The sequence below is a fragment of the Hevea brasiliensis genome, chromosome 11 (assembly GCF_030052815.1).
Source record: "Hevea brasiliensis isolate MT/VB/25A 57/8 chromosome 11, ASM3005281v1, whole genome shotgun sequence".
Taxonomy (NCBI): domain Eukaryota; kingdom Viridiplantae; phylum Streptophyta; class Magnoliopsida; order Malpighiales; family Euphorbiaceae; genus Hevea; species Hevea brasiliensis.
In genome coordinates, this window is record NC_079503.1 from 70,067,542 (window position 1) to 70,091,058 (window position 23,517).

Below are 23,517 nucleotides of genomic sequence, written 5' to 3' on the forward strand. Positions count from 1 at the left end.
AATTAGTTAAATCATATTTAAATAGGTGATAACTTGTGTATGTGTGTGACTTACTAGGCTCATCACTAATTGGCAATGAGACATGATATCAACTCTTAATATCATCAGAACTCTTTCTTACCATAAATGATTTCTCTAAATCGTTTTATGAACCTCATAGATCATGGTTAACACCTAGCATAGCATGCCATGGCCACCCAAATAGTAATAAGGTTTACCTTAAATGAACTTAAAATCATATGTTACCATGCACTAGAATCTCTCTGTTACAAAATCCCAACTCAAGCTGGAGTCTCCATTTGCTATGAATATTATGTTCTCTTTTAATTCCAGTTCTTGATTAAAAAGATTTTCTCATCAGACACTCTTTTCTGAATAAATCTATCTGTCCTGGCCAGGAACTTAAAACATCAAGAACAATTAAATGAACATAGGATGTTATCTCTATTTACTTAGAGGAACATATTCCATCTTGATCAACACCTACCTCCATATATAACTAGTAGGAGCCAACACATGCCCATATACCCATACATAGTACAAGTATGAAAGCAGTATCAAACTCAAACTACCTATATACAAGATAACTGTGCTATCTTAGGTCTAAAGATTATATGCACTGATATGATTTATGACAAAACATTGACAAGAGTAAACTCCATGTGCTTGTCATAAGTGTCACTTGTTCGGCCTACTCATCATTTATAAGTGCTTATCATATTTGTTATATGGCATGAGACTCACCATTCCATCTTATTTATATCTCATATAAATATGTTGGGAACAAACATGAATACAATCTTTCTGGATAAGTCATGTCTTTATTATGAAGTATCCTCGATTGTGAACCTATTTATGATACTTTGTGCTAGAAATATTGTCACTCATATTCTTAACAACTTAAGAATAATATTTCTAACAAAATATCAATGGACCTTTTCTATTAGACATAAATATATTATGTAAACGGAAAAGTGGAAATGTCTTTTATTAATAAAAATATGTACAAGATACATACTAAATGATATGCTCTAGGGCATACTACTAACAGAAGGGCAATAAGAAAAAGAAATCTCAAATTCCTAGTCCTTCCATGAAGATATCCAAATAGAAAGGGAATACCAAAGCTGATGGAGGCAAAGGAAAGTCTTTCCATTGCCAGAAGTATGGGCACTGGAAAAAGGAACTGCCTAGAGTATCTTGCTTCTCTGAAGGACAAGAAGGATAGACCTTCAGAAAGTATGTCTGTGTCTTGTTATTTAGATTCTGATAATATTCATAGTTCATCTACAGCTTGGGTTTTAGATACTGGTGCCAGTTCTCATATTTCTTATGATATGTAGGAACTAGCAAACAGTATCAACTTGCATTTTCGAGATGTTAGACTCTGGATTGGCGATGGCTCAACTGTTGAAACTTTAGCCATAGGATCTAAATCTTTTTGCATGTCTGGACAAGTTTGTGTTTAAATAATATTTTATATATACCTGATGCTTTAAGAACATCATTTTTACATTTAGTTTGACTAGAAATAGCTATGAATTTCAATTCAAAGATGATGTTTGCAATATTTATTTTGGAAATAAATATGTTGGCTCGGGTTATATGCATGATGGTTTTTATTATTTGGATAATAATGATAAACACAAATTGAATGCAAGTGATCTAAATGAATGCAATGCCATGATGAAAATCAACTCAAGTTCAAAATATATTTGGCACTTAAGGTTAGGTCATGTTACAGAAGATAGGATTACAAAATTGAAGAAAATGGGAATTTTATCCTCATTGGGTTTTGAACCTACTCCAACTTGTGAATCCTATCTTTAAGGCAAAATAACTAGATCACCCTTTGTTGGACAAGGACTAAGAGCTGAAAATATTTTGGAGCTAATACATAGTGATGTATGCGGTCCATTTAAAGAAATGGCTAGAGGCGGTTTTCATTACTTATTACCTTTACTGATGATAAATCAAGGTTTGGGTATTTGTATTTGATGAAATACAAACATGAATCCTTTGAAAAGTTGAAAGAATTTAAATCTGAATTAGAAAATTAAACAGGAAAAAGTATTAAAACTCTTCGATTAGATTGTGGAGGTGAATACTTAAGTACTGAATTTGATGAATACTTGAAAGAGCATGGCATTGTTTCCCAACTGACTCCTCCAGGAATTCCACAGCTGAATGGTGTATCTGAAAGGAGAAATCGTACCCTATTAGATATGGTATGTAGTATGATGAGCTATACTGATATGCCAATCTCCTTTTGGGGATTTGCATTAGAATCAGCTTTGCATATTCTTAATAGGATTCCATCAAAATCAGTTTCTTCCACACCTTATGAGATATGGCATGGAAGAAAACCAAGTCTTAAGCATGTTAAGAGTTGGGGTTATCCAGCTTATATTAAAAGGCTGAACACTGATAAATTGAAAATTAGATCAGAAAAGGGTCAATTTGTTAGATATCCAAAAGAGAGTTTTGGATATTATTTTTATTTGCCTACATCATAAAAGGTTGTGGTAAGCAGAGATGCCACTTTTCTTGAATAACAGTTTATTCAAGAAGGAGGCAAAGGAAGGCAAATAGAATTAGAATTGGAGAATTCTAACCAACCAACAGATCAAATGGATATAGATCCATCTAGTTAACCTACACCTATTGATGAAACATCTACAGTTATTGGATATCTCACCCACCAGTGAGATATGGTTTTGCTCATGAAGATGAACAAGAGTTGTTTACTCATGAAGAAGTAGATCAAGGAGATGATCCACTTACCTATGAAGAAGCTATATCAGATATAGATTCTTCAAAATGGATTGATGCTATGAAATCTGAAATTGATTCCATGTATAAGAATCAAGTTTGGGATCTTGTTGACCCACTTGAAGGTATTGTACCAATAGGGAATAAATGGGTTTTCAAGAAGAAAATTGGTTCTGATGGAAAGGTAGAGACCTGTAAAGCAAGACTAGTAGATAAAGGGTTTTGCCAAAGGCAAGGAATCGACTATGAGGAGACTTTCTCCCCTGTTGCCATGCTTAAATCAATTAGGATTCTATTAGCTATAGCTGCATACTATGATTATGAGATTTGGCAGATGGATGTCAAAACAGCTTTTCTCAATGGATACATTGAAGAAAACATTTTCATGGAATAACCTAGGGGTTTTGAATCCCAAGATGGTTCCAAAGTATGCAAGCTGAAGCGATCCATTTATGGGTTGAAACAAGCTTCGAGGAGTTGGAACATCCGTTTTGATGAAGCCATTAAGTCATTTGGTTTTATCAAAAATGAGGATGAGCCATTTGTATATAAGAAGGTTAGTAATAGTGCTGTTACTTTCCTTGTCTTATATGTGGATGACATTTTGTTGATGGGTAATGACATAGGTATGTTGACAGCTGTAAAGGTATGGTTGTCAAATACATTCTCCATGAAAGACTTAGGGGAGGCAACCTATATTCTTGGGATTCGCATCTATAGAGATAGAGCGAAAAGAATAATTAGTTTATCCCAAAGTCTATACTTGGAAAAGGTGTTAAAGAGGTTTAACATGCTTGATTCCAAGAGAGGATTGTTACCAGTAAGACATGGTATGCACCTTTCTAAAGAGATGTCTCCAAAGACACCTAAAGAAAGAGATATATGGGCCAGGATTCCATATGCTTCGGCTATTGGAAGTTTGATGTATGCAATGTTGTGTACTAGGTCGAATATCGCATATGCTGTTAGTTTGACTAGCAGGTTTCAATCCAATCCAGGTTTGGAACACTGGATAGCTGTCAAGAATATCCTTAAGTACTTGAGAAGAACTAAGGATTTATTCTTGATTTATGGAGGTGGTGATTTGCAATTGGATGGTTATACTGATTCTGATTTCTAATTAGATATCGATGATAAAAAGTTAACCTCTGGGTTTGTGTTTATTTATAATGGAGGTGCAGTCAATTAGAAGAGTTTCAAACAGAGTATGACTGCTGATTCTACTACAGAGGCCGAGTACAATGCTGCATCAGATGCTGCAAAAGAGGCTGTTTGGATATAAAGAACCCCGGTTTCACCAGAAATCCAAACATATAGAAAGGAGCTACCACATTATTAGAGAGATAGTTGGGCAAGGCAATGTAGCCATACAGAAAATAACATCAGCTGAAAGTCTAGCTGATCCATTCACTAAGGCTATGTCACAAGCTCAGTTAGACTGACATCTTGAGAAGATGGGTCTAAGATATTGTAATGAATGGCTCTAGTGCTAGTGGGAGATTGTTAATAGTATGCCCTAGAGTATATCATATAGTATGTATCTTGTACATATTTTATTAATAAAACGCAATTTTACTTTTCCGTTTACATAATATATTTATGTATAATAGAAAAGGTTCATTGATATTTTGTTAGAAATTATATTCTCAAGTTGTTAAGAATATGAGTGACAATATTTCTAGCATAAAGTATCATAAATTGGTTCACAATCAAAGATACTTCACACAGGACATGACTTATCCAGAAAGATTGTATTCATGTTTGTTCCCAAGGTAAATTATATGAGAAATAAATAAGATGGAATGGTGAGTCTCATACCATATAATAAACATGATAGGCACTTATACATGATAAGTAGGCCGAACCAGTGATGCATATGACAAGCACATGGAGTTTACTCTTGTCAATGCATTGTTATATATCATATCAGTGCATATAATCTTTAGACCTAAGACAACACAGTTATCTTGTATATAGGTGGTTTGAGTTTAATACTGCTTTCATACTTGCACTGTGCATGGGTATATAGGCATGTATTAGCTCCTACTAGTTATATATGGAGATAGGTGTTGATCAAGATGGAATCTGTTACCCTAAGTAAATAGGGATAAAATCCTATGTTCATTTAATTGTTCTTGATGTTTTAACTTCCTAGCCAGGACAGACATATTTAATCAGAAAAGAGTTTCTGATGAGAAAATCTTTTTAATCAAGAATTGGAATTAAAAGAGAACATAATATTCATAGCAAAAGGGGTTTGACATAAACCATGACTCCAGCTCGAATTGGGATTTTGTAAAAGAGAGATTCTAGTGCATGATAACATATGATTATAGGTTCATTTAAGGTATTCCATATTACTAATTGGGTGGCCATGGCATACTATGCTAGGTGTTCACCATGATCTATCAGGTGCCTAAAATGATTTAGAGAAATCATTTAAGGTAAAAAAAGAGTTCTGATGATATTAAGAGTTAATATCATATCTCGTTGCCAATTAGTGATGAGCTTAGTGAGTCACACACATACACAAGTAATCACCAATTTAAATGTGATTTAATTGAATAATTAAAGAGTTTAATTGATTAATTAAATAGGTTTGGTTTGCAATAAGATTGCAAAGTCCCTAGCATGACTTGAAATCAAATCTAGGTTATTGGATATATAGTATAAGTTAAATTTATATTTAAAGTATTTAAATATGAATTTAATTGTGAGAAAATAATTAATGGAGATTAATTAATTAATTTATATTTGATATAAATTGATTAGAAGAGGAAAGATAATTATTTTGGGTTGAGAACTCAAAATTACAATACAAGGGTAATTTGGTCATTTCACGGGGTGACATGTGGCACCATGAGATGGTAACACATGGCATCATGATTTGTCATTTGTCTTCCTATAATGCAAGATGATCAAAGTTAAGATTAAGTCTAGTTTTGACACTTGGCTTAATGTGATTAGATCAATTAAAATTAAGATGCAATCAGGTGATGACATGTGGCAAGGGTTTTAAGTGTTGACCTAATTATATAATGTGATGTTATGAGAAAATAAAAATCAGCCACTCTTCTTATTTTCTCTCATTGGTGCCGCCACTTCTATGCTCTTCTCCTCTCTTCATATTCTCTCATCAATTCAAAGAGAATGATCCAAGTTTCTTTGAATTAAAATTGCTAGAAATTGTTTCTAGTATCTTATACACATCTACAACCTCTCTAAAGACAAATCCCTAATTTCTAATTGGTTGGCAAGACTTGAGAAGCTGGTTTAGGGGCTGCCCATTTGTGATCTTGATGTGGACAAGCTAGAAGGACAACATTTGGGGTAGGTGCTTCACAAAGGTACCAATCGCATCTACAGTGCATCAAAAGGTTAGTGCACATATTCTTGTATTGATCTAGGGTTCTAATGAAATAATTTATTAGAAGAGTTTTAATATGCAATTGAACATTGAAATCAATTAGGTACATAATAGATATGGCATGATGCTTGAAACCCTAGAAGAAAAATTTTGAATTCAATGTTCTAATCTAACAATTTTCACCCTTCCGCTCCTTCACAAGCATGATTTCTAAAGTTAGCCAAAATTTCCATAGTAGTGTGAACATGGTTTGAGCTCTTGTTGGCATGGCAAATTTTGGTTGGTTAGAGTGCCATATGTCTTTTCCTCATTGGTGCATACATGTCATCACCTTATCCTACATGAAAAAAATAAATCCAATCTTAAGTACACTAGATAGGAATTAGGAATCATGAAGCAATAAGGAAAAGAAATTAAACTCATTTTTAAATCTATCCATCCACACGCCACACATGTGCACACACTCACACATGCACATTTTTCACATGCTTGGCCAATCACAATGCCAACACATTAATGAACTAATTAACACATGTTTAATTAACCTATGATACATGTCATGCAATTAAAAGCCCTAGCCTATTAATAAGCCCATTAAACATTAGTTACTGCATAAGCCCAAAATGAAATATGTATTTTATAAGCCCACAATAGAAATTAAATAAAACATTTCACACATGGGCCTATATTGAGACATTCTTAATTAACTTAAAGCCTTTGTTAGACATATGTCCAAATTAAGACAAAAAGCCCAAAATTGATTGAAGACATCATAAAAATACAATTAAAAGCTCAATAAGCATGTCTTACATGTTTTACTATGCATCTTATCATAAGAAGAATACAATATATGCCCAAAATGCCCTTAAAGGTCCAAAACATGTAAAGTAAGCCCAAACATAACCAAGATTGAATCTTTTTTAACTCAAAATTTTCCTTAACCTTATAGAAACATAGAAGAACATCAATCAAGGTCAAAAACATAAAATACAATTCTAGACCAAATTACCCTTAAATTGTTAAAATTGAGCTCATATTCATCATAAGTATCCTAAGTGACCTATAATCACAAAAACCAACCTAATATATTATATAAATCATGAAAACATAACAAGAGACTAAGGATTATAGCATAAAAGTGTGTGTAAAATGCACTTAACAAATTCTCCCACACTTAGCCTTTGTTTGCTCTTAAACAAATTTAAATCTAAACTCAACTAAAACATCTTACTATGAATATCAAAAATCATACATGCTATGCGCAAGTTGGATTAAACCATTAAAGAAATCATTCATATTAAGGTCTCATCTTCTTGCAAAGTGTAATATCAGCTTAATACGATAATATCCTCAAAAAATAAAGCATACCCACAAGAGAATCCTCACTAGGGTTCAATGAGCACTCTCTCTCATGTGTTTAGGTTAAGTGTTTAAGCTTTCAAATTCATTACATAATTGTGTCCTACCATAATCTTGCTTGTCCATCTAATCCCCATTACTAGAAAATTGCACACATGAAAAAATCAAAAGTTCTTTTCATTTGGTTGTAATAGGGCTAAGGTTGAAGCTATGGAACAAAGGTAAGGAGTTAAATATCAATGAAAGTAGTAGAGCATTACGACCACTAAGGATATATCATTAATAACATGTTCTTTAGAGTGTAAATATACTCCACAAGCTCTTTCCTCTGCTCCTTTATACATTGAGCTCATTACAAACTTCCATCATATGATATATGTGTCATATCAAGATAATTAAAGTGTGCATTCATTAGTGCTTCTTTTGTATTTGAGGGCTCTTTTTTTTTTTCCTATTCAACCTTTTTTTTGAATTGATGTACTTGCACTTTTATTTTGATAAGAATGATGCAACACATAATCACCAGATTTCTTTTTATTTCATAGCCACACCATAATCCCATATGCACTAATGCTCTACCAATTTCCTTGATAGGGTGATAATTTTGTATTTCTAGTTCATAGCTCAAATTAATGAGTTTATAATAGGTATAATGTAGGCTCAAAATTAGCTCACTAATGAGATAATTTATAGTTATCATATAGGTAGGCTAATTTAAGTCAATTGATTGTCCCTAATTTGCCTTTATCATTTTAATGCATGCATATAATTTATAAATGTAGTCTTCGAAAAGTATTTAAAGCAAGTTCTAGAGGACAAAATTATGCATGAATCATATCACATAATAAGGAAAGAGATTGATATAATTGTTTCAATCTTTAGGCTCAAAAGCTCACATAAAAGGTTTTGATTCTCTAGATAGACATACTTAACTCTTTAATTTGATCATCATATTAAGAAAGACTAAACTTTGCAATTCAATTCATCCTCTCTATTCATAATCACCTTAATAGTTCAATCAAGGTTTACTTATAGCATGCATAATCTTCTCAATTCATGGCAAGAACCTAAAACAGACCTAAACTAACCTATACTCACATGTAATATATACATCAATGAATTGAAACATACTATATGTCATGCACATTTTGTCTTGAAATTTGAAAAAGTTTTACCTATTTTTCTCTATATGATCCGCAACATCTAATGGAAGCAAAATTAATGCACAAAATCACACATAAACACAAAACACAAGACAATTTCCCTCCCCCACACTTTAAACTTACATTATCCTCAATGTAAGAGAAAAGAAAACTAAACTACATAAAAATTAAAGAGAAAGGAAATGAGAAAGCAAATCTGAAATGGCATGGGTTGCCTCTTATGTAGCGCCTTTGTTTATTGTCTTTATGCCTAAACATGATGATGTGTGATCACTCTTCCATATTCGGCTCCTCATAAGAAGGAACCTCTAACGTTGTCACACCTTATCCCTCTGTAAGGAATAACATGATCCCGTAGAATATCTAATGAACTACCGAACTTCACCTATCGATAACTCATTAAGTACCCTACAAGGAATTTTAAAACCCATTTTCTTTCTTTTTAGAAGTGGTGAGCATTATCTTACATTTAATAGAAGTTTAAAAGCTAGTTAAAATTATTGTCCATTTTTATTTGTCCACAAATTTTGAAAAAATTTCGACAAAGTGCCATATGTATTTTAAGAAAATAGTTCTTCAAAAACCTGTAAAAACACTTCCAATAATTCTTTTTCATCAAACTGACTACTACCTCAACACAATTCAATATCATTTATCAAACTCCAAAATTCAAATCAATAATTCACAACTCAATATTTCCATTCATTTTTCATTAAAGTAAAAACAAATTATATTTATCAATCACCGTACATTAGCAAATCCAAAATAATATTATTAAAAACTTTATACAACTGCTCATGATCAATTTTTACATATACATACAGTTACATACACAAATATAAACATTACATTCAGGGTATAAATTTATACTCGATAAAACTTCAGGAAAGGTGACTTCAAGATCCTCAGCAGCTCACTCTGCTGCTCCTCTAGTCTTTATATCTACGACAGTAATAACAACCATCACTGAGTACTATGACTCAGTGGTGCACAACATACTAAAATAACATTTATACATAATTTAAATCATACTTATTCAAACACATTGCTAAAAATGAAAGACATAAGCAAAACATGATTTATAAACTTTTAGTCCAACAATTTCATTTAGGAATTCTCAAATCAATTTCATAAAAACACACAGTTATATCATGCCATTCGAAACAATACTCATCTCAATAGCCGGAGGCTTATAAGAAATCACAAGGCTAGCTAGCTCAAATATATGGGTGCCCATTCAATTTCTTCTTTTACTGGCACATACCTCAACACTTCAGTTAAAGAAGGAATCAAAATTTGAAACTAATTTCTCCCACTAGTCATGCTAGTGAGACATTCAAATATATGGTCATGACATTGTGGTTTTAAAACTGTCTTAGCAATTTACTAAATATTTATTGCCATTTCAAATACATACAGGTAAACTTTCAACAATTTAATATCACAATTCATTCAAAATAATGTGTAGAAGAAAATTTACAGAAATTTCTATGTTGTGCACAAACCTTATACGAGTCGCCTCTTGGCCTTGACTCGATGCTTCGGGTTCTTTTTCGGTATTCTTTTCACTGAAACACATAATTTCACAGTGTTTCAGTACCATAAATTATCATAAGTCCAAAAATAATTTCAAATCTAACTTTAATATGCTTAATTTCACATAATTTGAAATTTGTATTTCGGGGTTACTATTCACGATACTATTCAAGTCAATTTATTGACTTTCTAATGCTTAATAGGTATGAGAATTCTAATTTCACCTACATGCCACATTTTGGTTACCTAATTTGTTGGTTTTGGTTGTTTTCTTATACTTCAAGTTTCTTAGGCACAAATTTCAAAATTTCAATTTTGATATTCAGTTTTACACTGTTCCATTGGTCATGTTGCTGTGATAATTTGGCTACGTTTTCTTCATAGAAGTTATTTCTTATTGTCTTAAATTTATTTTCCTTTTTGAATCACTCCATTTGGAGTTTTGTAGCCTAAGTTATAGCCATTTGAACATGGCTGGCCGGATTTGGTATTACCCAGAATTCTGGGCCAATTCTGGATTTTGGCAATTTTTATGGTTGACTGTAGGTGGATTTTCAAACAGGTTATGGTCAAAATTTAGGTTTGTTTTCTTCATGAAAGTTGTAGGGCTATGTCTCAGCTTTCTACTGGTAAAAATTTAGGTCATTTGGACCTTCCTAGGCCAAGTTATGGTCATTTACGTAACTACTGTTCATTTGGTCATTTTTGTACAGGTCAGTTTGCCAATTCTGAATTTGGCCTAATTGTTCACTAAGTTATGGTCACTTTCTGGGCATGATTCCTAAGTGAAAAATGTGTCATTTTGTGTCTAGTTTCATTTCTAATTGGCCTCACACCAATTGGATTGGTAAATTTTCAGTTTTGGTCCCTGAAAGGGACCTAAGTCATGCTGCCTGCAGATTGACCCTCTCCAATTCGAATTGGAACTTGGTTCCAACAATTCATACACACTACAAATGGTCACAATTCACCATTTCTCAACTCAAATAAGATCAATAACATCATTTGCCCAATTCTCAAATTTTTCTTCAATTTTTTTCTCTCAAACCCTAAGTCAAGAATCCTAATTTTCTAAATTCTTCATAATTCATACGATTAAAATGTTCTGATCATCTTTACATGATTAATCAAGCTTACATACATAATTAATTAAACTAAAACACTTCAACATCTCCTAACCCCATGGCTGCCAAGTTCTCACTCCCATTATTCAAGCATAGTTTTCTTTATTTCTAATGAAATTTCATCACATTTAAACTTAAATTCATGCATTTGATAAAAATCTAAGCTTGAAGTTACACTTACCTCAATTTGTGAATTCCCTAATTCTTCAATTCTCCACTTTCCTCTTCCTTTTTGTTCACAAGATGCTTGTCAAGATCCAATAACAATATTTACTTAAAGGAGTTAGGGAATTTACAGAATAAAATAAAGCTTTTGAAAGCTTGAGATGGGTGTTAATGGTAGAAAGGAATGAGAGAAATGAGAGAGAAAGGGGTGACGGAAATGGAAGAAGAAGTGCAATTTTTTTTTCTTTTCTTTTTGTTATTTATGCTCTTTTAATACATAATTATCCCACAAATTTCAATTTTTAAATATTAGATTTATTGTATCATGCTTATGTCATGCATGATATCATAACTTGTTGATTTTTGGATTTTTCATTTCTTTTTCATTTCTTTTCCATTTACTTTTTTAATTTAATTCTTAATCCGAAAATTTTCTTTTCTCCGATTTTATTGAACAATTAGGCAAGGTGTCAGTTCCAGGGGTAAATTGACCAAATTGCCCCTTGCTGGTCCAATCCGGTTTACTAGTTATTCAATATTTCTTTCGGATACCTGACCTAATTATTTAACCTGCTTAACAATTCTTTTTCGTGATTTTCTCTTTTCCACTGTGTTCGCAATAGTCCTAAGGATCGCGGCATCACATTTTATAGTTCAAAATTTGAGTTTAGTCTGACCTCGCAGTCATTCCTGAGAAGGTCACCCATCACTGTGACTCCCGGCTCATTTAACTTCTTGTGTTTTGTTTTTCTTCTTTATACTTAACTATTTGGCAATTACTAATTATTTGTGTTCAGGGCTTAACTAGGTGTCTTAGATGTAGTTCTAATCCTCTTAATTGTCCGGACCGACACCAAAATAGTAAAATATACCAGGCTATGCAAATAGGGGTGTCACAAATGTGGCTTCTTGGAATTTTTCATAGTAGGGTTTCGAATGATGGCCATTAACTTTGAACATTTTTTCAGTAGTTTCGCTCTTAATCTCCACTACAACATAATCATAAACATTAGTAATAATATAAGGACCAAGCCAGTGAGAATGAAGATTACTAGGAAATAGACGAAGTCTAGAGTGGTAGAGAAGCACTCTTTGCCCCACCTCAAACTCCTTAGGCCGAAGCCTCCTATCATGGGATGCCTTAGTCTTTGCTTTATAAATCATCATATCTTTATAGGCATAATTCCTTATGGCTTCTAGTTCTTGTAATTGCAACTTCCTATGTGTACCACATTCATCTATGTTCATGTTGCAACATTTTATAGCCCAATAAGCCTTGTGTTTAAGTCCCATAGGTAAGTGACAAGCTTTACCATAAACTAGCCTATATGGTGACATACCTATTGGCATTTTATAAGCTATCCTATATGCCTATAATGCATCATTTAACCTCAAACTCTAGTTTTTCCTAAGAGGAATGACTGTCTTTTCTAAGATGGATTTGATCTTTTTATTTGAAATTTTAGATTGTCCACTAGTTTGAGGATGATATGCAATAGATACCCTATGTGAAACATGATACTTTTGCAAAAGAGCCTTAATAGTTTTATTACAAAAATGGGTAACTCTATCACTAATGAGAGCTCTTAGAATTCTATGCCTATTTAAGATAAAAGCTTTAACAAATTCCACAACAATCATACCATCATCTTTTCTTGTGCGAATAGCTTCTACCCACTTGGACACATAATTAACTGCTAAAAGTTTGTATTCATAACCAAAATATTTGGGAAAGGGTCCCATGAAATCAATGCCCCAAACATTAAAAAATTCACAAAAAGAGATATTAGTAAGAGCTAGTTGATCTCTAGAAGAGATGTTACCCATTCTTTGGTATTTATCACATGACTTACAATGGAAGTATGCAACTCTAAACAACGTAGGCTAATAAAACCCACTCTCCATTACTTTAAGTGCAGTCTTTTATGGTCCAAAGTGTCCACCAGATTCGAATTCATGACAAAAGGAAAGAATGGAATGAAATTCAGATTCGATAACACACCTTCTTATTATTCCATCACCACTTTGCTTCCATAGATAAGGATCATCCCAGAATTAGCACTTTGAATCACTCCTTATCTTATCCTTTTGTGCCCTAGTCAAAATGAGAGGTTAAAGTATTAGTAATAATGTAATTAACAATATCAACGTACCATGGTACTTTACTCTCTAGAGTATAAAGATGCTTTTCAAGGAAAAACTCATGTAGGGACAAAGACTTTTGTTCTTTTGGTAGCCTACTTAGGTGGTCGGCCACATTATTCTCAGCCCCTTTTTTTTTTGTCTCTAATCTCTAGTTTGAATTCTTGAAGTAATAATATCCACCTAATCAGACTTGGTTTAAACTCCTTTTTTGTGCAATAAGTATTTCAAAGCTGCATAATCAGAATATATTTTCACTTTAATACTAAGTAAATAGGATCTAAACTTTTCTAAAGTAAATACAATAGCAAAAAGCTCCTTTTCAGTGGTGGAATAGTTCTTTTATGCTTCATCTAATGTCCTAGAAGCATAGTAAATTACATGTGAAGCTTTATCAATTCTTTATCCTAAAACAGCACCAACAACATAATCACTAGCATCACTCATAATCTCAAAAGGTAAATTCTAATCAGGAGGTTGGATAATAGGGGCAGAAGTTAAGCACTCTTTCAACCTATCAAAAGCATGCTTACATTTATAATCACAATTAAACACTACATCTTTTGTAAGCAATGCGCATAAAGGTGAAGAAATCTTTGAAAAATCTTTGATAAATCTACGATAAAATCCAGCATGACCTAAAAAAGATCTAACATCTCTAACACATGTAGGATATGGCAAAGATTTCATGACATCTATCTTAGATTTATCAATAGCAAGTCCCTTGGCCCAAACTACATGGCCTAACACAATACCTTAATCAACCATAAAATGACACTTTTTATAGTTTAAGATATGGTTTGTGTCCACACATCTCTTAAGTACTAATGGAAGGTTAGCCAAACAATCATCAAAAGAGTTTCCATATATGGTAAAATCATCCATAAAAATCTCTATGATGCATTCTACATAATCTGAAAATATGCTAACCATACATCTTTGAAAAGTTGCTGGTGCATTACATAACCCAAAGGGCATATGCCTATAAGCAAAAGTGCCAAAGGGGCATTTAAAAGTAGTCTTCTGTTGATTTTTTGTGCAATAAAAATTTAATTATAACAAGAATATACATCAGGAAAATAATAAAAAAGACTTACTAGCCAACCTTTTAAGCATTTGATCCATAAATGGTAATGGAAAGTGATCCTTGCATGTGGCATTATTTAACTTCCCATAATCAATGCACACTCTCCACCCATTCTGGATCCTTGTGGGTACCATCTCATTATCCTTATTCTTTACAATAGTAATACCTATTTTCTTTGCAACCACATGAATAGGACTTACCCAATTTGAGTAAAAAATAGGGTAGATTATTCCAGCATCTAGGAGCTTTAATATCTCCTTCTTCACTAACTCCATCATAGGAGGATTTAGCCTCCTTTGTGCCTCACGAACAGGTTTGGCATCCTTCTCTAAAAGAATCCTATGCATACAAGTAGAAGGGTTTATTCCCTTTATATCAGCAATGTCCATCAAATCACACTCTTATGCTCTTTCAAAACTTGAACCACCTTTTTCTCTTACTCCAATGTGAGCTTATTAGAGATTATGACAGGAAGTGTATCATTTTCTCCTTGGTACACATATTTGAGGTGATCCAGAAGAGGTTTTAATTCTAGTTGAGGTGCCTGCACAATAGAAGGTAAAAGCTTTGTATGAGAAATAGGTAACTCTTCGAATCTATGTCCATACTTTAATTGTGGTGCAGGGTGTAAATCCTCAAGTGTCTCCTTTAGTTCGGCATTCATCACAAAAATATCATTTAGAATTTTTGCATTCTTAGGATAAATGCCATGCATAAGTTCTAAATTCAAATGATCATTAGTAGCAAAATCAATAATATTATGAACACAAGAATCAACATCTAGATGGCATATTGAATTATCATCACTTTGATATTTCATGGAATCATAAATATTGAATTTGCAAACTTCACCATTAAATTCCAAAGAAACACTACCATCAAATGTGTTAATCTTAGCCCTTGCTATTTTTATAAATGGTCTTCCTAACAAAATAAAAGGTGTTTCACTCTTTTCCATATTGTCGCAAGGGTTTTTGCCGTCGCCTGAAGTGGGAAAAGTAAGGAGTTACCACTTTAATTTTGAGGGAAATTAAAGAAAATCATTTGTAAAAATAAAAATTCACTTTGAAAACAGAGATTCTAGGTTAGGGGTCCGTATATGGGTGGGGAAGGTGTTAGGCACCCCACCTCGTCCCTCAATGAGGGTAAACAGATTTAAAGTTATGCTTTTTATAAATTGATAATTTAGGGTTTAGAATAATAATGTTAATCCTTTGTGCGGATAAAAGGAATATTTGATATTTCACTATTTAGGGTTGCCCAAGAACACGAGTACATGAGATGACCCTTTAGTGAATAGGAGTAGTGTAATGAATTTTTGTTGGGGGTTAATTCAAATATTGAAGTTATGATATTTTAGTTTGGATTTAAGCTAAGAGAATTCGGGTAAAAACTCTCTCCCGATCTCTTAATGTGTTTTGTTAAATTTTAGCGGATTTCGAGTAAGAACTCTCCCTCGATCTCCACATAATTTATTAAGATTTTGGCTAAAAATTTGGGTAAGAACTCTCCCCCGATCTCTTAGTGTATTAAGAATTTTATTTGAGAACTCGAGTAAGAACTCTCCCCCGAACTCTTAGTGTGTTAAGAATTTAATGAGAACTCGGGTAAGAACTCTCTCTCGATCTCTTAGTGTTAGAATTTAATTGAGAACTCGAGTAAGAACTCTCCCCCAATCTCTTAGTGTTGGGAATTTAGTTGAGAACTCATGTAAGAACTCTCCCTCGATCTCTTAGTTTTAGGAATTTAAGTTGAGAACTCGGGTAAGAACTCTCCCCCGATCTCTTAGTGTATTAGAGTTTAAGTTGAGAACTAGGGTAAGAACTCTCCCCCGATCTCTTAGTGTATTAGAGTTTAAGTTGAGAACTCGGATAAGAACTCTCCCCTCATCTCTTAGTGTGTTGTGTTAAAGATTGGGCTGAGTTCTGGTAAGAACTCTCCCCCAAACTCTTATTGTGTTTATTATAATGGTGTTTTATAAGAACTTGGAACTAAGGATTTTGGTAAAGGGTCCTTCTTGACCCCTTTTTGTGGGAATAGAGTACCGAGGACACAAGAGACCCGTGTAAAGCTTTTCCTAGCCTACAGGACCTTATAACTAGATGGTGGATGCAAGACCGAACTACTTGCCAATCTTTTACGTGATTGCCTTATCAGAATTCTTTGATCTAATCTCTTTTGTTGCTCACCCGGGATCTGAACTTATTTTAATTCCCGATCTATTGTCTTTTTGCCTGGGTTCATTCCAAGGCCCGATCTCATAACTTGTTTATTTGACCTATTCTTATTTCCAATCTATTCAACCTTTTGTTACACCTATCTTTCCTTATCATTTTTCATTTGTTCTGACCCAAAACTCTCATGTTAAAATACCACTGTCTATATTCTTTAGCGTATTTACCAGTTGCCTATGAATTGAATGTATACTCTTAAAGGGAATGAAAACTAAGTGACGATAAATAGAATTTACGAATGAAATAAAAGAAGACACAGGAAATAACTATTGAGCTAGATAATCTATTTTGAGATGTAGTGCGACTAGATGTAAAAAAAATTTTAAAAGAAAACTAGAGAGAACAAAATAAGGATATTCGACAAAATGACAGTTTATACGCTTACCTGTGGGAAGTTGAGGAGACAGATGAGCTGACTCTGGTATCCACAAGTCTTACAGAGGTGAAAGTTAACGGCCGAAGGACTCGAACTTACCCGAAGTAATGGTAATAGGTCAGAACAAAGTTGAACTTTGAAGATAATGCACAGATACTAGAGTGGTGGGAATGAGGCGGAATGAAGAAGGTTTCAGAGGGTGTGCATAGGTACTGAAAATGAAAATCTCAGGGTTCAGAGCTCCTTTTAGTGAAATACTTCAGAAAACTAGTTTCTAAAGTTTCTCAATACTTCGAAAGCTCAAAATGGCAAGACTGAATCAAAATCCAGATTCTTTCCATGATAATCACCACCTTTTTCTTTCTATAGTGTTGCATGTAGGTATTTATAGGGAACGGGTACCCATAATGAAGGGTCAGGATCTTGCCAGGGGGGAGACGGAAGGCTTAGATTCAAAAGGACATAATCTAATGTCTGAGAATTAAAGAGAATCAAAATGAAGGGTCGAGATTCTAATTAGAATATCCGTCCTTTCTCTTTTTAATCCAATGGTCCAGGGTCTTGCCTTTACGAAATGGATCCAAAGGTTGAGAATAAAAAGTGCTGAATCTATCATCTGCTTTTTGATCCGAGGGCTCCTGATCCATCCTTATGATTATGATCAACGGTGGAGATCGAAATGTACATGACTGCTTTAACTGTTTTGGCATCTGGCAACTAGGTGGGCGTCCTTGCAAATGAGATGTGTGGTGAGGATCTGATCATGCCTACAATGTTTTAACTAACTCGGTTCTGACAATGAAGAGAGTTAATTGGAAGTTATTTAACCCCTCTGCTTTCTTCGATCTCTATAGGTCATTCCTTCTTTCTTCCGATCTCTATAGGTCGTCTCCTGTTTCTTCTGATCTTCCCATTATGACCATCCCCTTTTGGGGTCATTATTCCAATCTCTATCTCTTGCATCGAGTCCCCTCTTATTTCCCCATCTCTCTCATTCCGAATCCTTCCTCTCTATCTAACTTGCATTGGTCAATGCAATAAATTGTTCAGTTACCGATGCATCCGCTTCGAGTTCTGTATGCAATAAATGCCAAGGCCCTATTGTTAGTAGTATGCCCTAGAGCATATCATTTAGTATGTATCTTGTATATATTTTATTAATAAAAGGCATTTCCACTTTTCCGTTTACATAATATATTTATGTGTAATAGAAAAGGTCCATTGATATTTTGTTAGAAATATTATTCTTAAGTTGTTAAGAATATGAGTGACAATATTTCTAGCACAAAGTATCATAAATAGGTTCACAATCGAGGATACTTCATAATAAGGACATGACTTATCCAGAAAGATTGTATTCATGTTTGTTCCCAAGTTATTTATATGAGATATAAATAAGATGGAATGGTGAGTCTCATGCCATATGACAAACATGATAGGCACTTATACATGATAAGTAGGTCGAACCAGTGACACTTATGACAAGCACATGGAGTTTACTCTTGTCAATGTATTGTCATAAATCATATCAGTGCATATAATCTTTAGACCTAAGATAGCACAATTATCTTGTATATAGGTGGTTTGAGTTTGATACTGCTTTCATACTTGTACTGTGTATGGGTATATGGGCATGTGTTGGCTCCTACTCGTTATATATGGAGGTAGGTGTTGATCAAGATGGAATCTGTTCCTCTGAGTAAATAGGGATAAAATCCTATGTTCATTTAATTGTTCTTGATATTTCAAGTTCCTGGCCAAGACAAATAGATTTAATCAGAAAAGAGTTTCTGATGAGAAAAATCTTTTAATCAAGAACTGGAATTAAAAGAGAACATAATATTCATAGCAAATGGAGTTTGACATAAACCATGACTCCAGCTTGAGTTGGGATTTTGTAACAGAGAGATTCTAGTGCATGGTAACATATGATTATAGGTTCATTTAAGGTAAATCTTATTACTAATTGGGTGGCCATGGCATGCTATGCTAGGTGTTAACCATGGTCTATGAGGTTCATAAAATGATTTAGAGAAATCATTTATGGTAAGAAAGAGTTCTGATGATATTAAGAGTTGATATCATGTCTCATTGCCAATTAGTGATGAGCCTAGTAAGTCACACACATACACAAGTTATCACCTATTTAAATATGATTTAATTAATTAATTAAAGAGTTTAATTGATTAATTAAATAGATTTGGTTTGCAATAAAATTGCAAAGTCCCTAGCATGACTTGAAACCAAATCTAGATTATTGGATGTGTAGTATAAATTAAATTTATATTTAAAGTGTTTAAATATGAATTTAATTGATGAGAAATTAATTAATAGAGATTAATTAATTAATTTATATTTGATATAAATTAATTAGAAGAAGAAAATAATTATTTTGGGTTAAGAACTCAAAATTAAGACACAGGGCATTTTGGTCATTTTGTGACACGTGGCACCATGAGATGGTGACACATGGCATAACACATAAGCTTGCCAAATATTTTTAATCATGTAAGATGATTAAAATCAAGATTAAATATAGGTTTGACACTTGGCACAATGTGATTGGGTCACTTAAACCTAGAGCTAATCAAAAGGTGACATGTGGCTAGGGTTTAATGTGTTAACCTAGCTATTTAAGTGGGGTTATGAAAAGCAAACACAACCAGCAGCCTCCTCTCATATGTCACGCCACTTTGAGCCTCCAGCTATTTCTCTTCATCTCTCATCAATTCAAAGAGATTAGCCATCAATCTCTTGAATTAAGAACACTAGAAATTGTTTCTAGTGTCTGCTTGCATCTCTAATCTCTTAAAAGGCAGAACTTGAATTTCTAATTAATAGAAAAGGCTTTAGAAGCTGTTCAAGGGCTGCCATAGGTGTTCTTGGTGTGGACAAGCTAGAGGGACAACATCCGGTGTCCTCAAGACGATCTCAAAGGCGCAGACACGGCACATCAAGAGGTTAGTGTAATCGTTCTTGATTTAATCTAGGTTCTAAAATTAATCTGATTAATTTTAAAATCTTAAATGGCAAATACAGATCCAAAAACATATTAAAAGAGTTTTAATATGTTGTTTATCATTGAAATCAAATAGATAAAAATAAATCTTGCATGGTGCATGTGACCTTAGGTGAAAATTTTTGAATTCAATGGTATAATATTGTGTTTTTCACGCTTCCGTTCCTTCAATTGGTATCAGAGCCACTATATTTGCCATTTAGATTGTTGATTATATAATTTAATTGTGTGTTTGATCATGAGATCAAGAGATTCATTGCTGGTTGGATCATGAGGTGTGGCGGCACACATGGTGAAGCCACCATTGGTGGCGGCAACAATGGTTCCTTGGGTGGTTCAAGGTTTGGCTTTTAATTCTGCAATTGTTGTATGATCTAAGGCCTATTCTTTGACTAATTAAAGTGTTTAATTAGTTGTTTTAATCACACAATTAAATTATGATTCAAATCAGAATTTTAAAAATTGTTTGAATGTGATTCAAATCTAAATTTTAAAAGTTGTTTGAATGTGATTCAAATCTGAATTTTTAAAGTTGTTTGAATCATATTTAAATCTGATTTTTTAAAATTGATTCAATAAAATTCAGATCTGATTTTTTAAAAAATATTTGAATGTGATTCAAATCTGATTTTTTAAAAAATGTTTGAATGTGATTCAAATCTGAATTTTTGAAGTTGTTTGAATGTGATTCAAATCTGAATTTTTAAATTTGTTTGAATGAGATTCAAATCTGAATTTTTAAATTTATTTGAATCATATTCAAATCTGGATTTTTAAGTTGAATATGAGATATTCAATTTAATTTAAGTATGTATGTTTTATTTAATTGTTAAATAGTGATATGCATGATGGATGATCATGGACTATAAAAGACCAATGTGATTGGATTTATTTCTTTTATGTTTCTTTGGGATTGTAAATTAATTAATTTATTTTAATTTATTTTGGGCATGTATTATTAAGTTTGTAATACTTTTGGGTTGTAATTTCATTTATTTAAGTTCTTGTAAATTCGCCTTGGTATGCCAAGGATTACTATGTAATATTGGATTGCAAGAAGTTCAAGGAGGTCAAGAGCATTGGTGGGACCAGTGGGAGGAATTCAATATCAAGTGTTGATTATGTACTCCTTCAGCAACTCTTGTAAAATGAATGAATGAAATGCACCTAGAATGCCCTGATTCAATTCTTGGTGGCTCAATTGAATCCCTTAGAAAGTCCATGATCATACCATATTTACTGATTATCCATGAATGCATGAGATGTATGGGAATGTATGCAATTATATGATATATGCATGCTAAATGGATAATGTGCAAAGTGAGACCTTAATAATAATTAGGATGGCTATAAAATCTTCCAAACAAATGATTAAGTTGGAAATGCTATAATTAAAGTAATTATAACATAAGCCCTCCATTGGGGCAATTATTTTAAGAAATTTTAAATAGTTGCATGAGATGCAATTAATTTAAGAGATTTTCTTAAGAATAATTGTTAAGCATGAGATGTTGTAAATATGTAAATGGTTTGGTGGCCAATATTGGATGTACCTGAGGACATTAAAATTATTTGCATAATTATCGCTCAATGGGATCAACTTAACTAATGCAAGATAAGTCAATATTGGATGTACCAGATTTTGAGCATTAGGGGCTAGCAAAGGATTGAACCTCACATGAGATGTGATGGGCAAGGAGTTGCTCACTTATAGTTTATTGTAATTCCAATAATGGATGTACCGAGGATGATCAATAGAATTATAAGAATTCAATCACCCACTAGAAATCCATCCAACTAGGATTTCCGTTTTCTACTTTGGAAGTGTAGGATTCGCTAAGTTAGTGGGAGGACCAATTTGATTAAAAGACCATAATCATATTTGATTAATTACATGATACATTTACTAATTAATCTGGTTATTTCTGCAATTAATTTTCTGATAATAATGAGCACGTAACAACCACCACCATCCAATATCCTTGCAAGCATACTTGATCACAACAGTTGACAGGACCTAATCATCTGATTGGCTAAGAAATTTGAAACTTGTCCTGAACCTTGAACATATAGGATATGTTCTATATTCAAATGTTCCTGGTCCCTTACCTCCAGAGGCCACACAAGAGGAACATGATACTTTGGACAAGTGGAAGGAGCATGATATGAGAGCTAAGTATTACATGCTTGCTTCCATGAGTAATGAGTTACAGAAGCAACATGAGAACATGCAGAGTGCTAGTGAGATCCTCCTTCACCTACAAGATTTGTATGCTGAGAAAATAAGGAATGCTAGGTATGAGATATCTAAACAGTTATTCCGTATGAGGATGTCTGAGGGACAGAATGTTGGGGATCATGTCCACAAGATGATTCGGCTGATTGAGCAGTTGGAACATCTTGACTTCAACATGGATTTCCAACTACAAACGGATTTGATCCTTCAGTCCCTTCCTGAGTCTTTTGGGAATTTTGTGACAAATTTCCATATGACTAAATAGGAATGCACCTTAGCTGGTTTACTCAACATGCTAGTTATTGCCCAAAAGAATATGCTGGGCAATAAAGGAAAAGAGGTAGCTTTGGTTGCATCTTCTTCCACTGGAAAGTCCAACAAGAAGAAGGGCAATAAGAAAAAGAAACCTCAGATTCCTGGTCCTTCCAAGAAAATAGCTAAACAGAAAAGTAAGACTAAAGCTGATGGAGGCAAAGGAAAGTGTTTCCACTGCCAACAGGAAAGTGTTTCCATTGCTAACAGGAAAGTGTTTCCATTGCCAGTAAGAAAGTGTTTCCACTAGCCAGAGTGTAGCAATCTAAATGAATGCAATGCCATGGTGAAAACCAACTCAAGTTCAAAATATATTTGGCACTTAAGGTTATGTCATGTTGCAGAAGATAGGATTGCAAAATTGGAGAAAATGGGGATTCTATCCTCATTGGGCTCTGAGCCTACTCCAACTTGTGAATCTTGCCTTCAGGGCAAAATGACTACATCACCCTTTGTTGGACAAGGGCTAAGAGCTGAAAATATTTTGGAGCTAATACATAGTGATGTATGTGGTCCATTTAAAGAAATGGCTAGAGGGGGCTTTCATTATTTTATTACCTTTACTGATGATAAATCAAGGTTTGGGTATTTGTATTTGATGAAATACAAACATGAATCCTTTGAA

At 33.4% G+C, this 23,517-nt stretch overlaps 1 protein-coding gene across 1 annotated transcript; it reads right to left on the bottom strand.

Moving 5' to 3' along the window:
* Positions 1-12,362: 12,362 nt before the first annotated feature.
* On the bottom strand, positions 12,363-12,734 carry LOC110632683 (uncharacterized). Its single transcript, XM_021780995.2, has one exon. It carries the CDS (start codon positions 12,732-12,734, stop codon positions 12,363-12,365), a length of 372 nt encoding a protein of 123 aa, XP_021636687.2.
* Between the last annotated feature and the right edge of the window lie 10,783 nt (positions 12,735-23,517).

What these genes read in the sequence shown, in the direction of transcription:
- LOC110632683 (XM_021780995.2), bottom strand. Translation starts at nt 12,734, where the DNA reads ATGAACATAGATGAATGTGGTACACATAGGAAGTTGCAATTACAAGAA.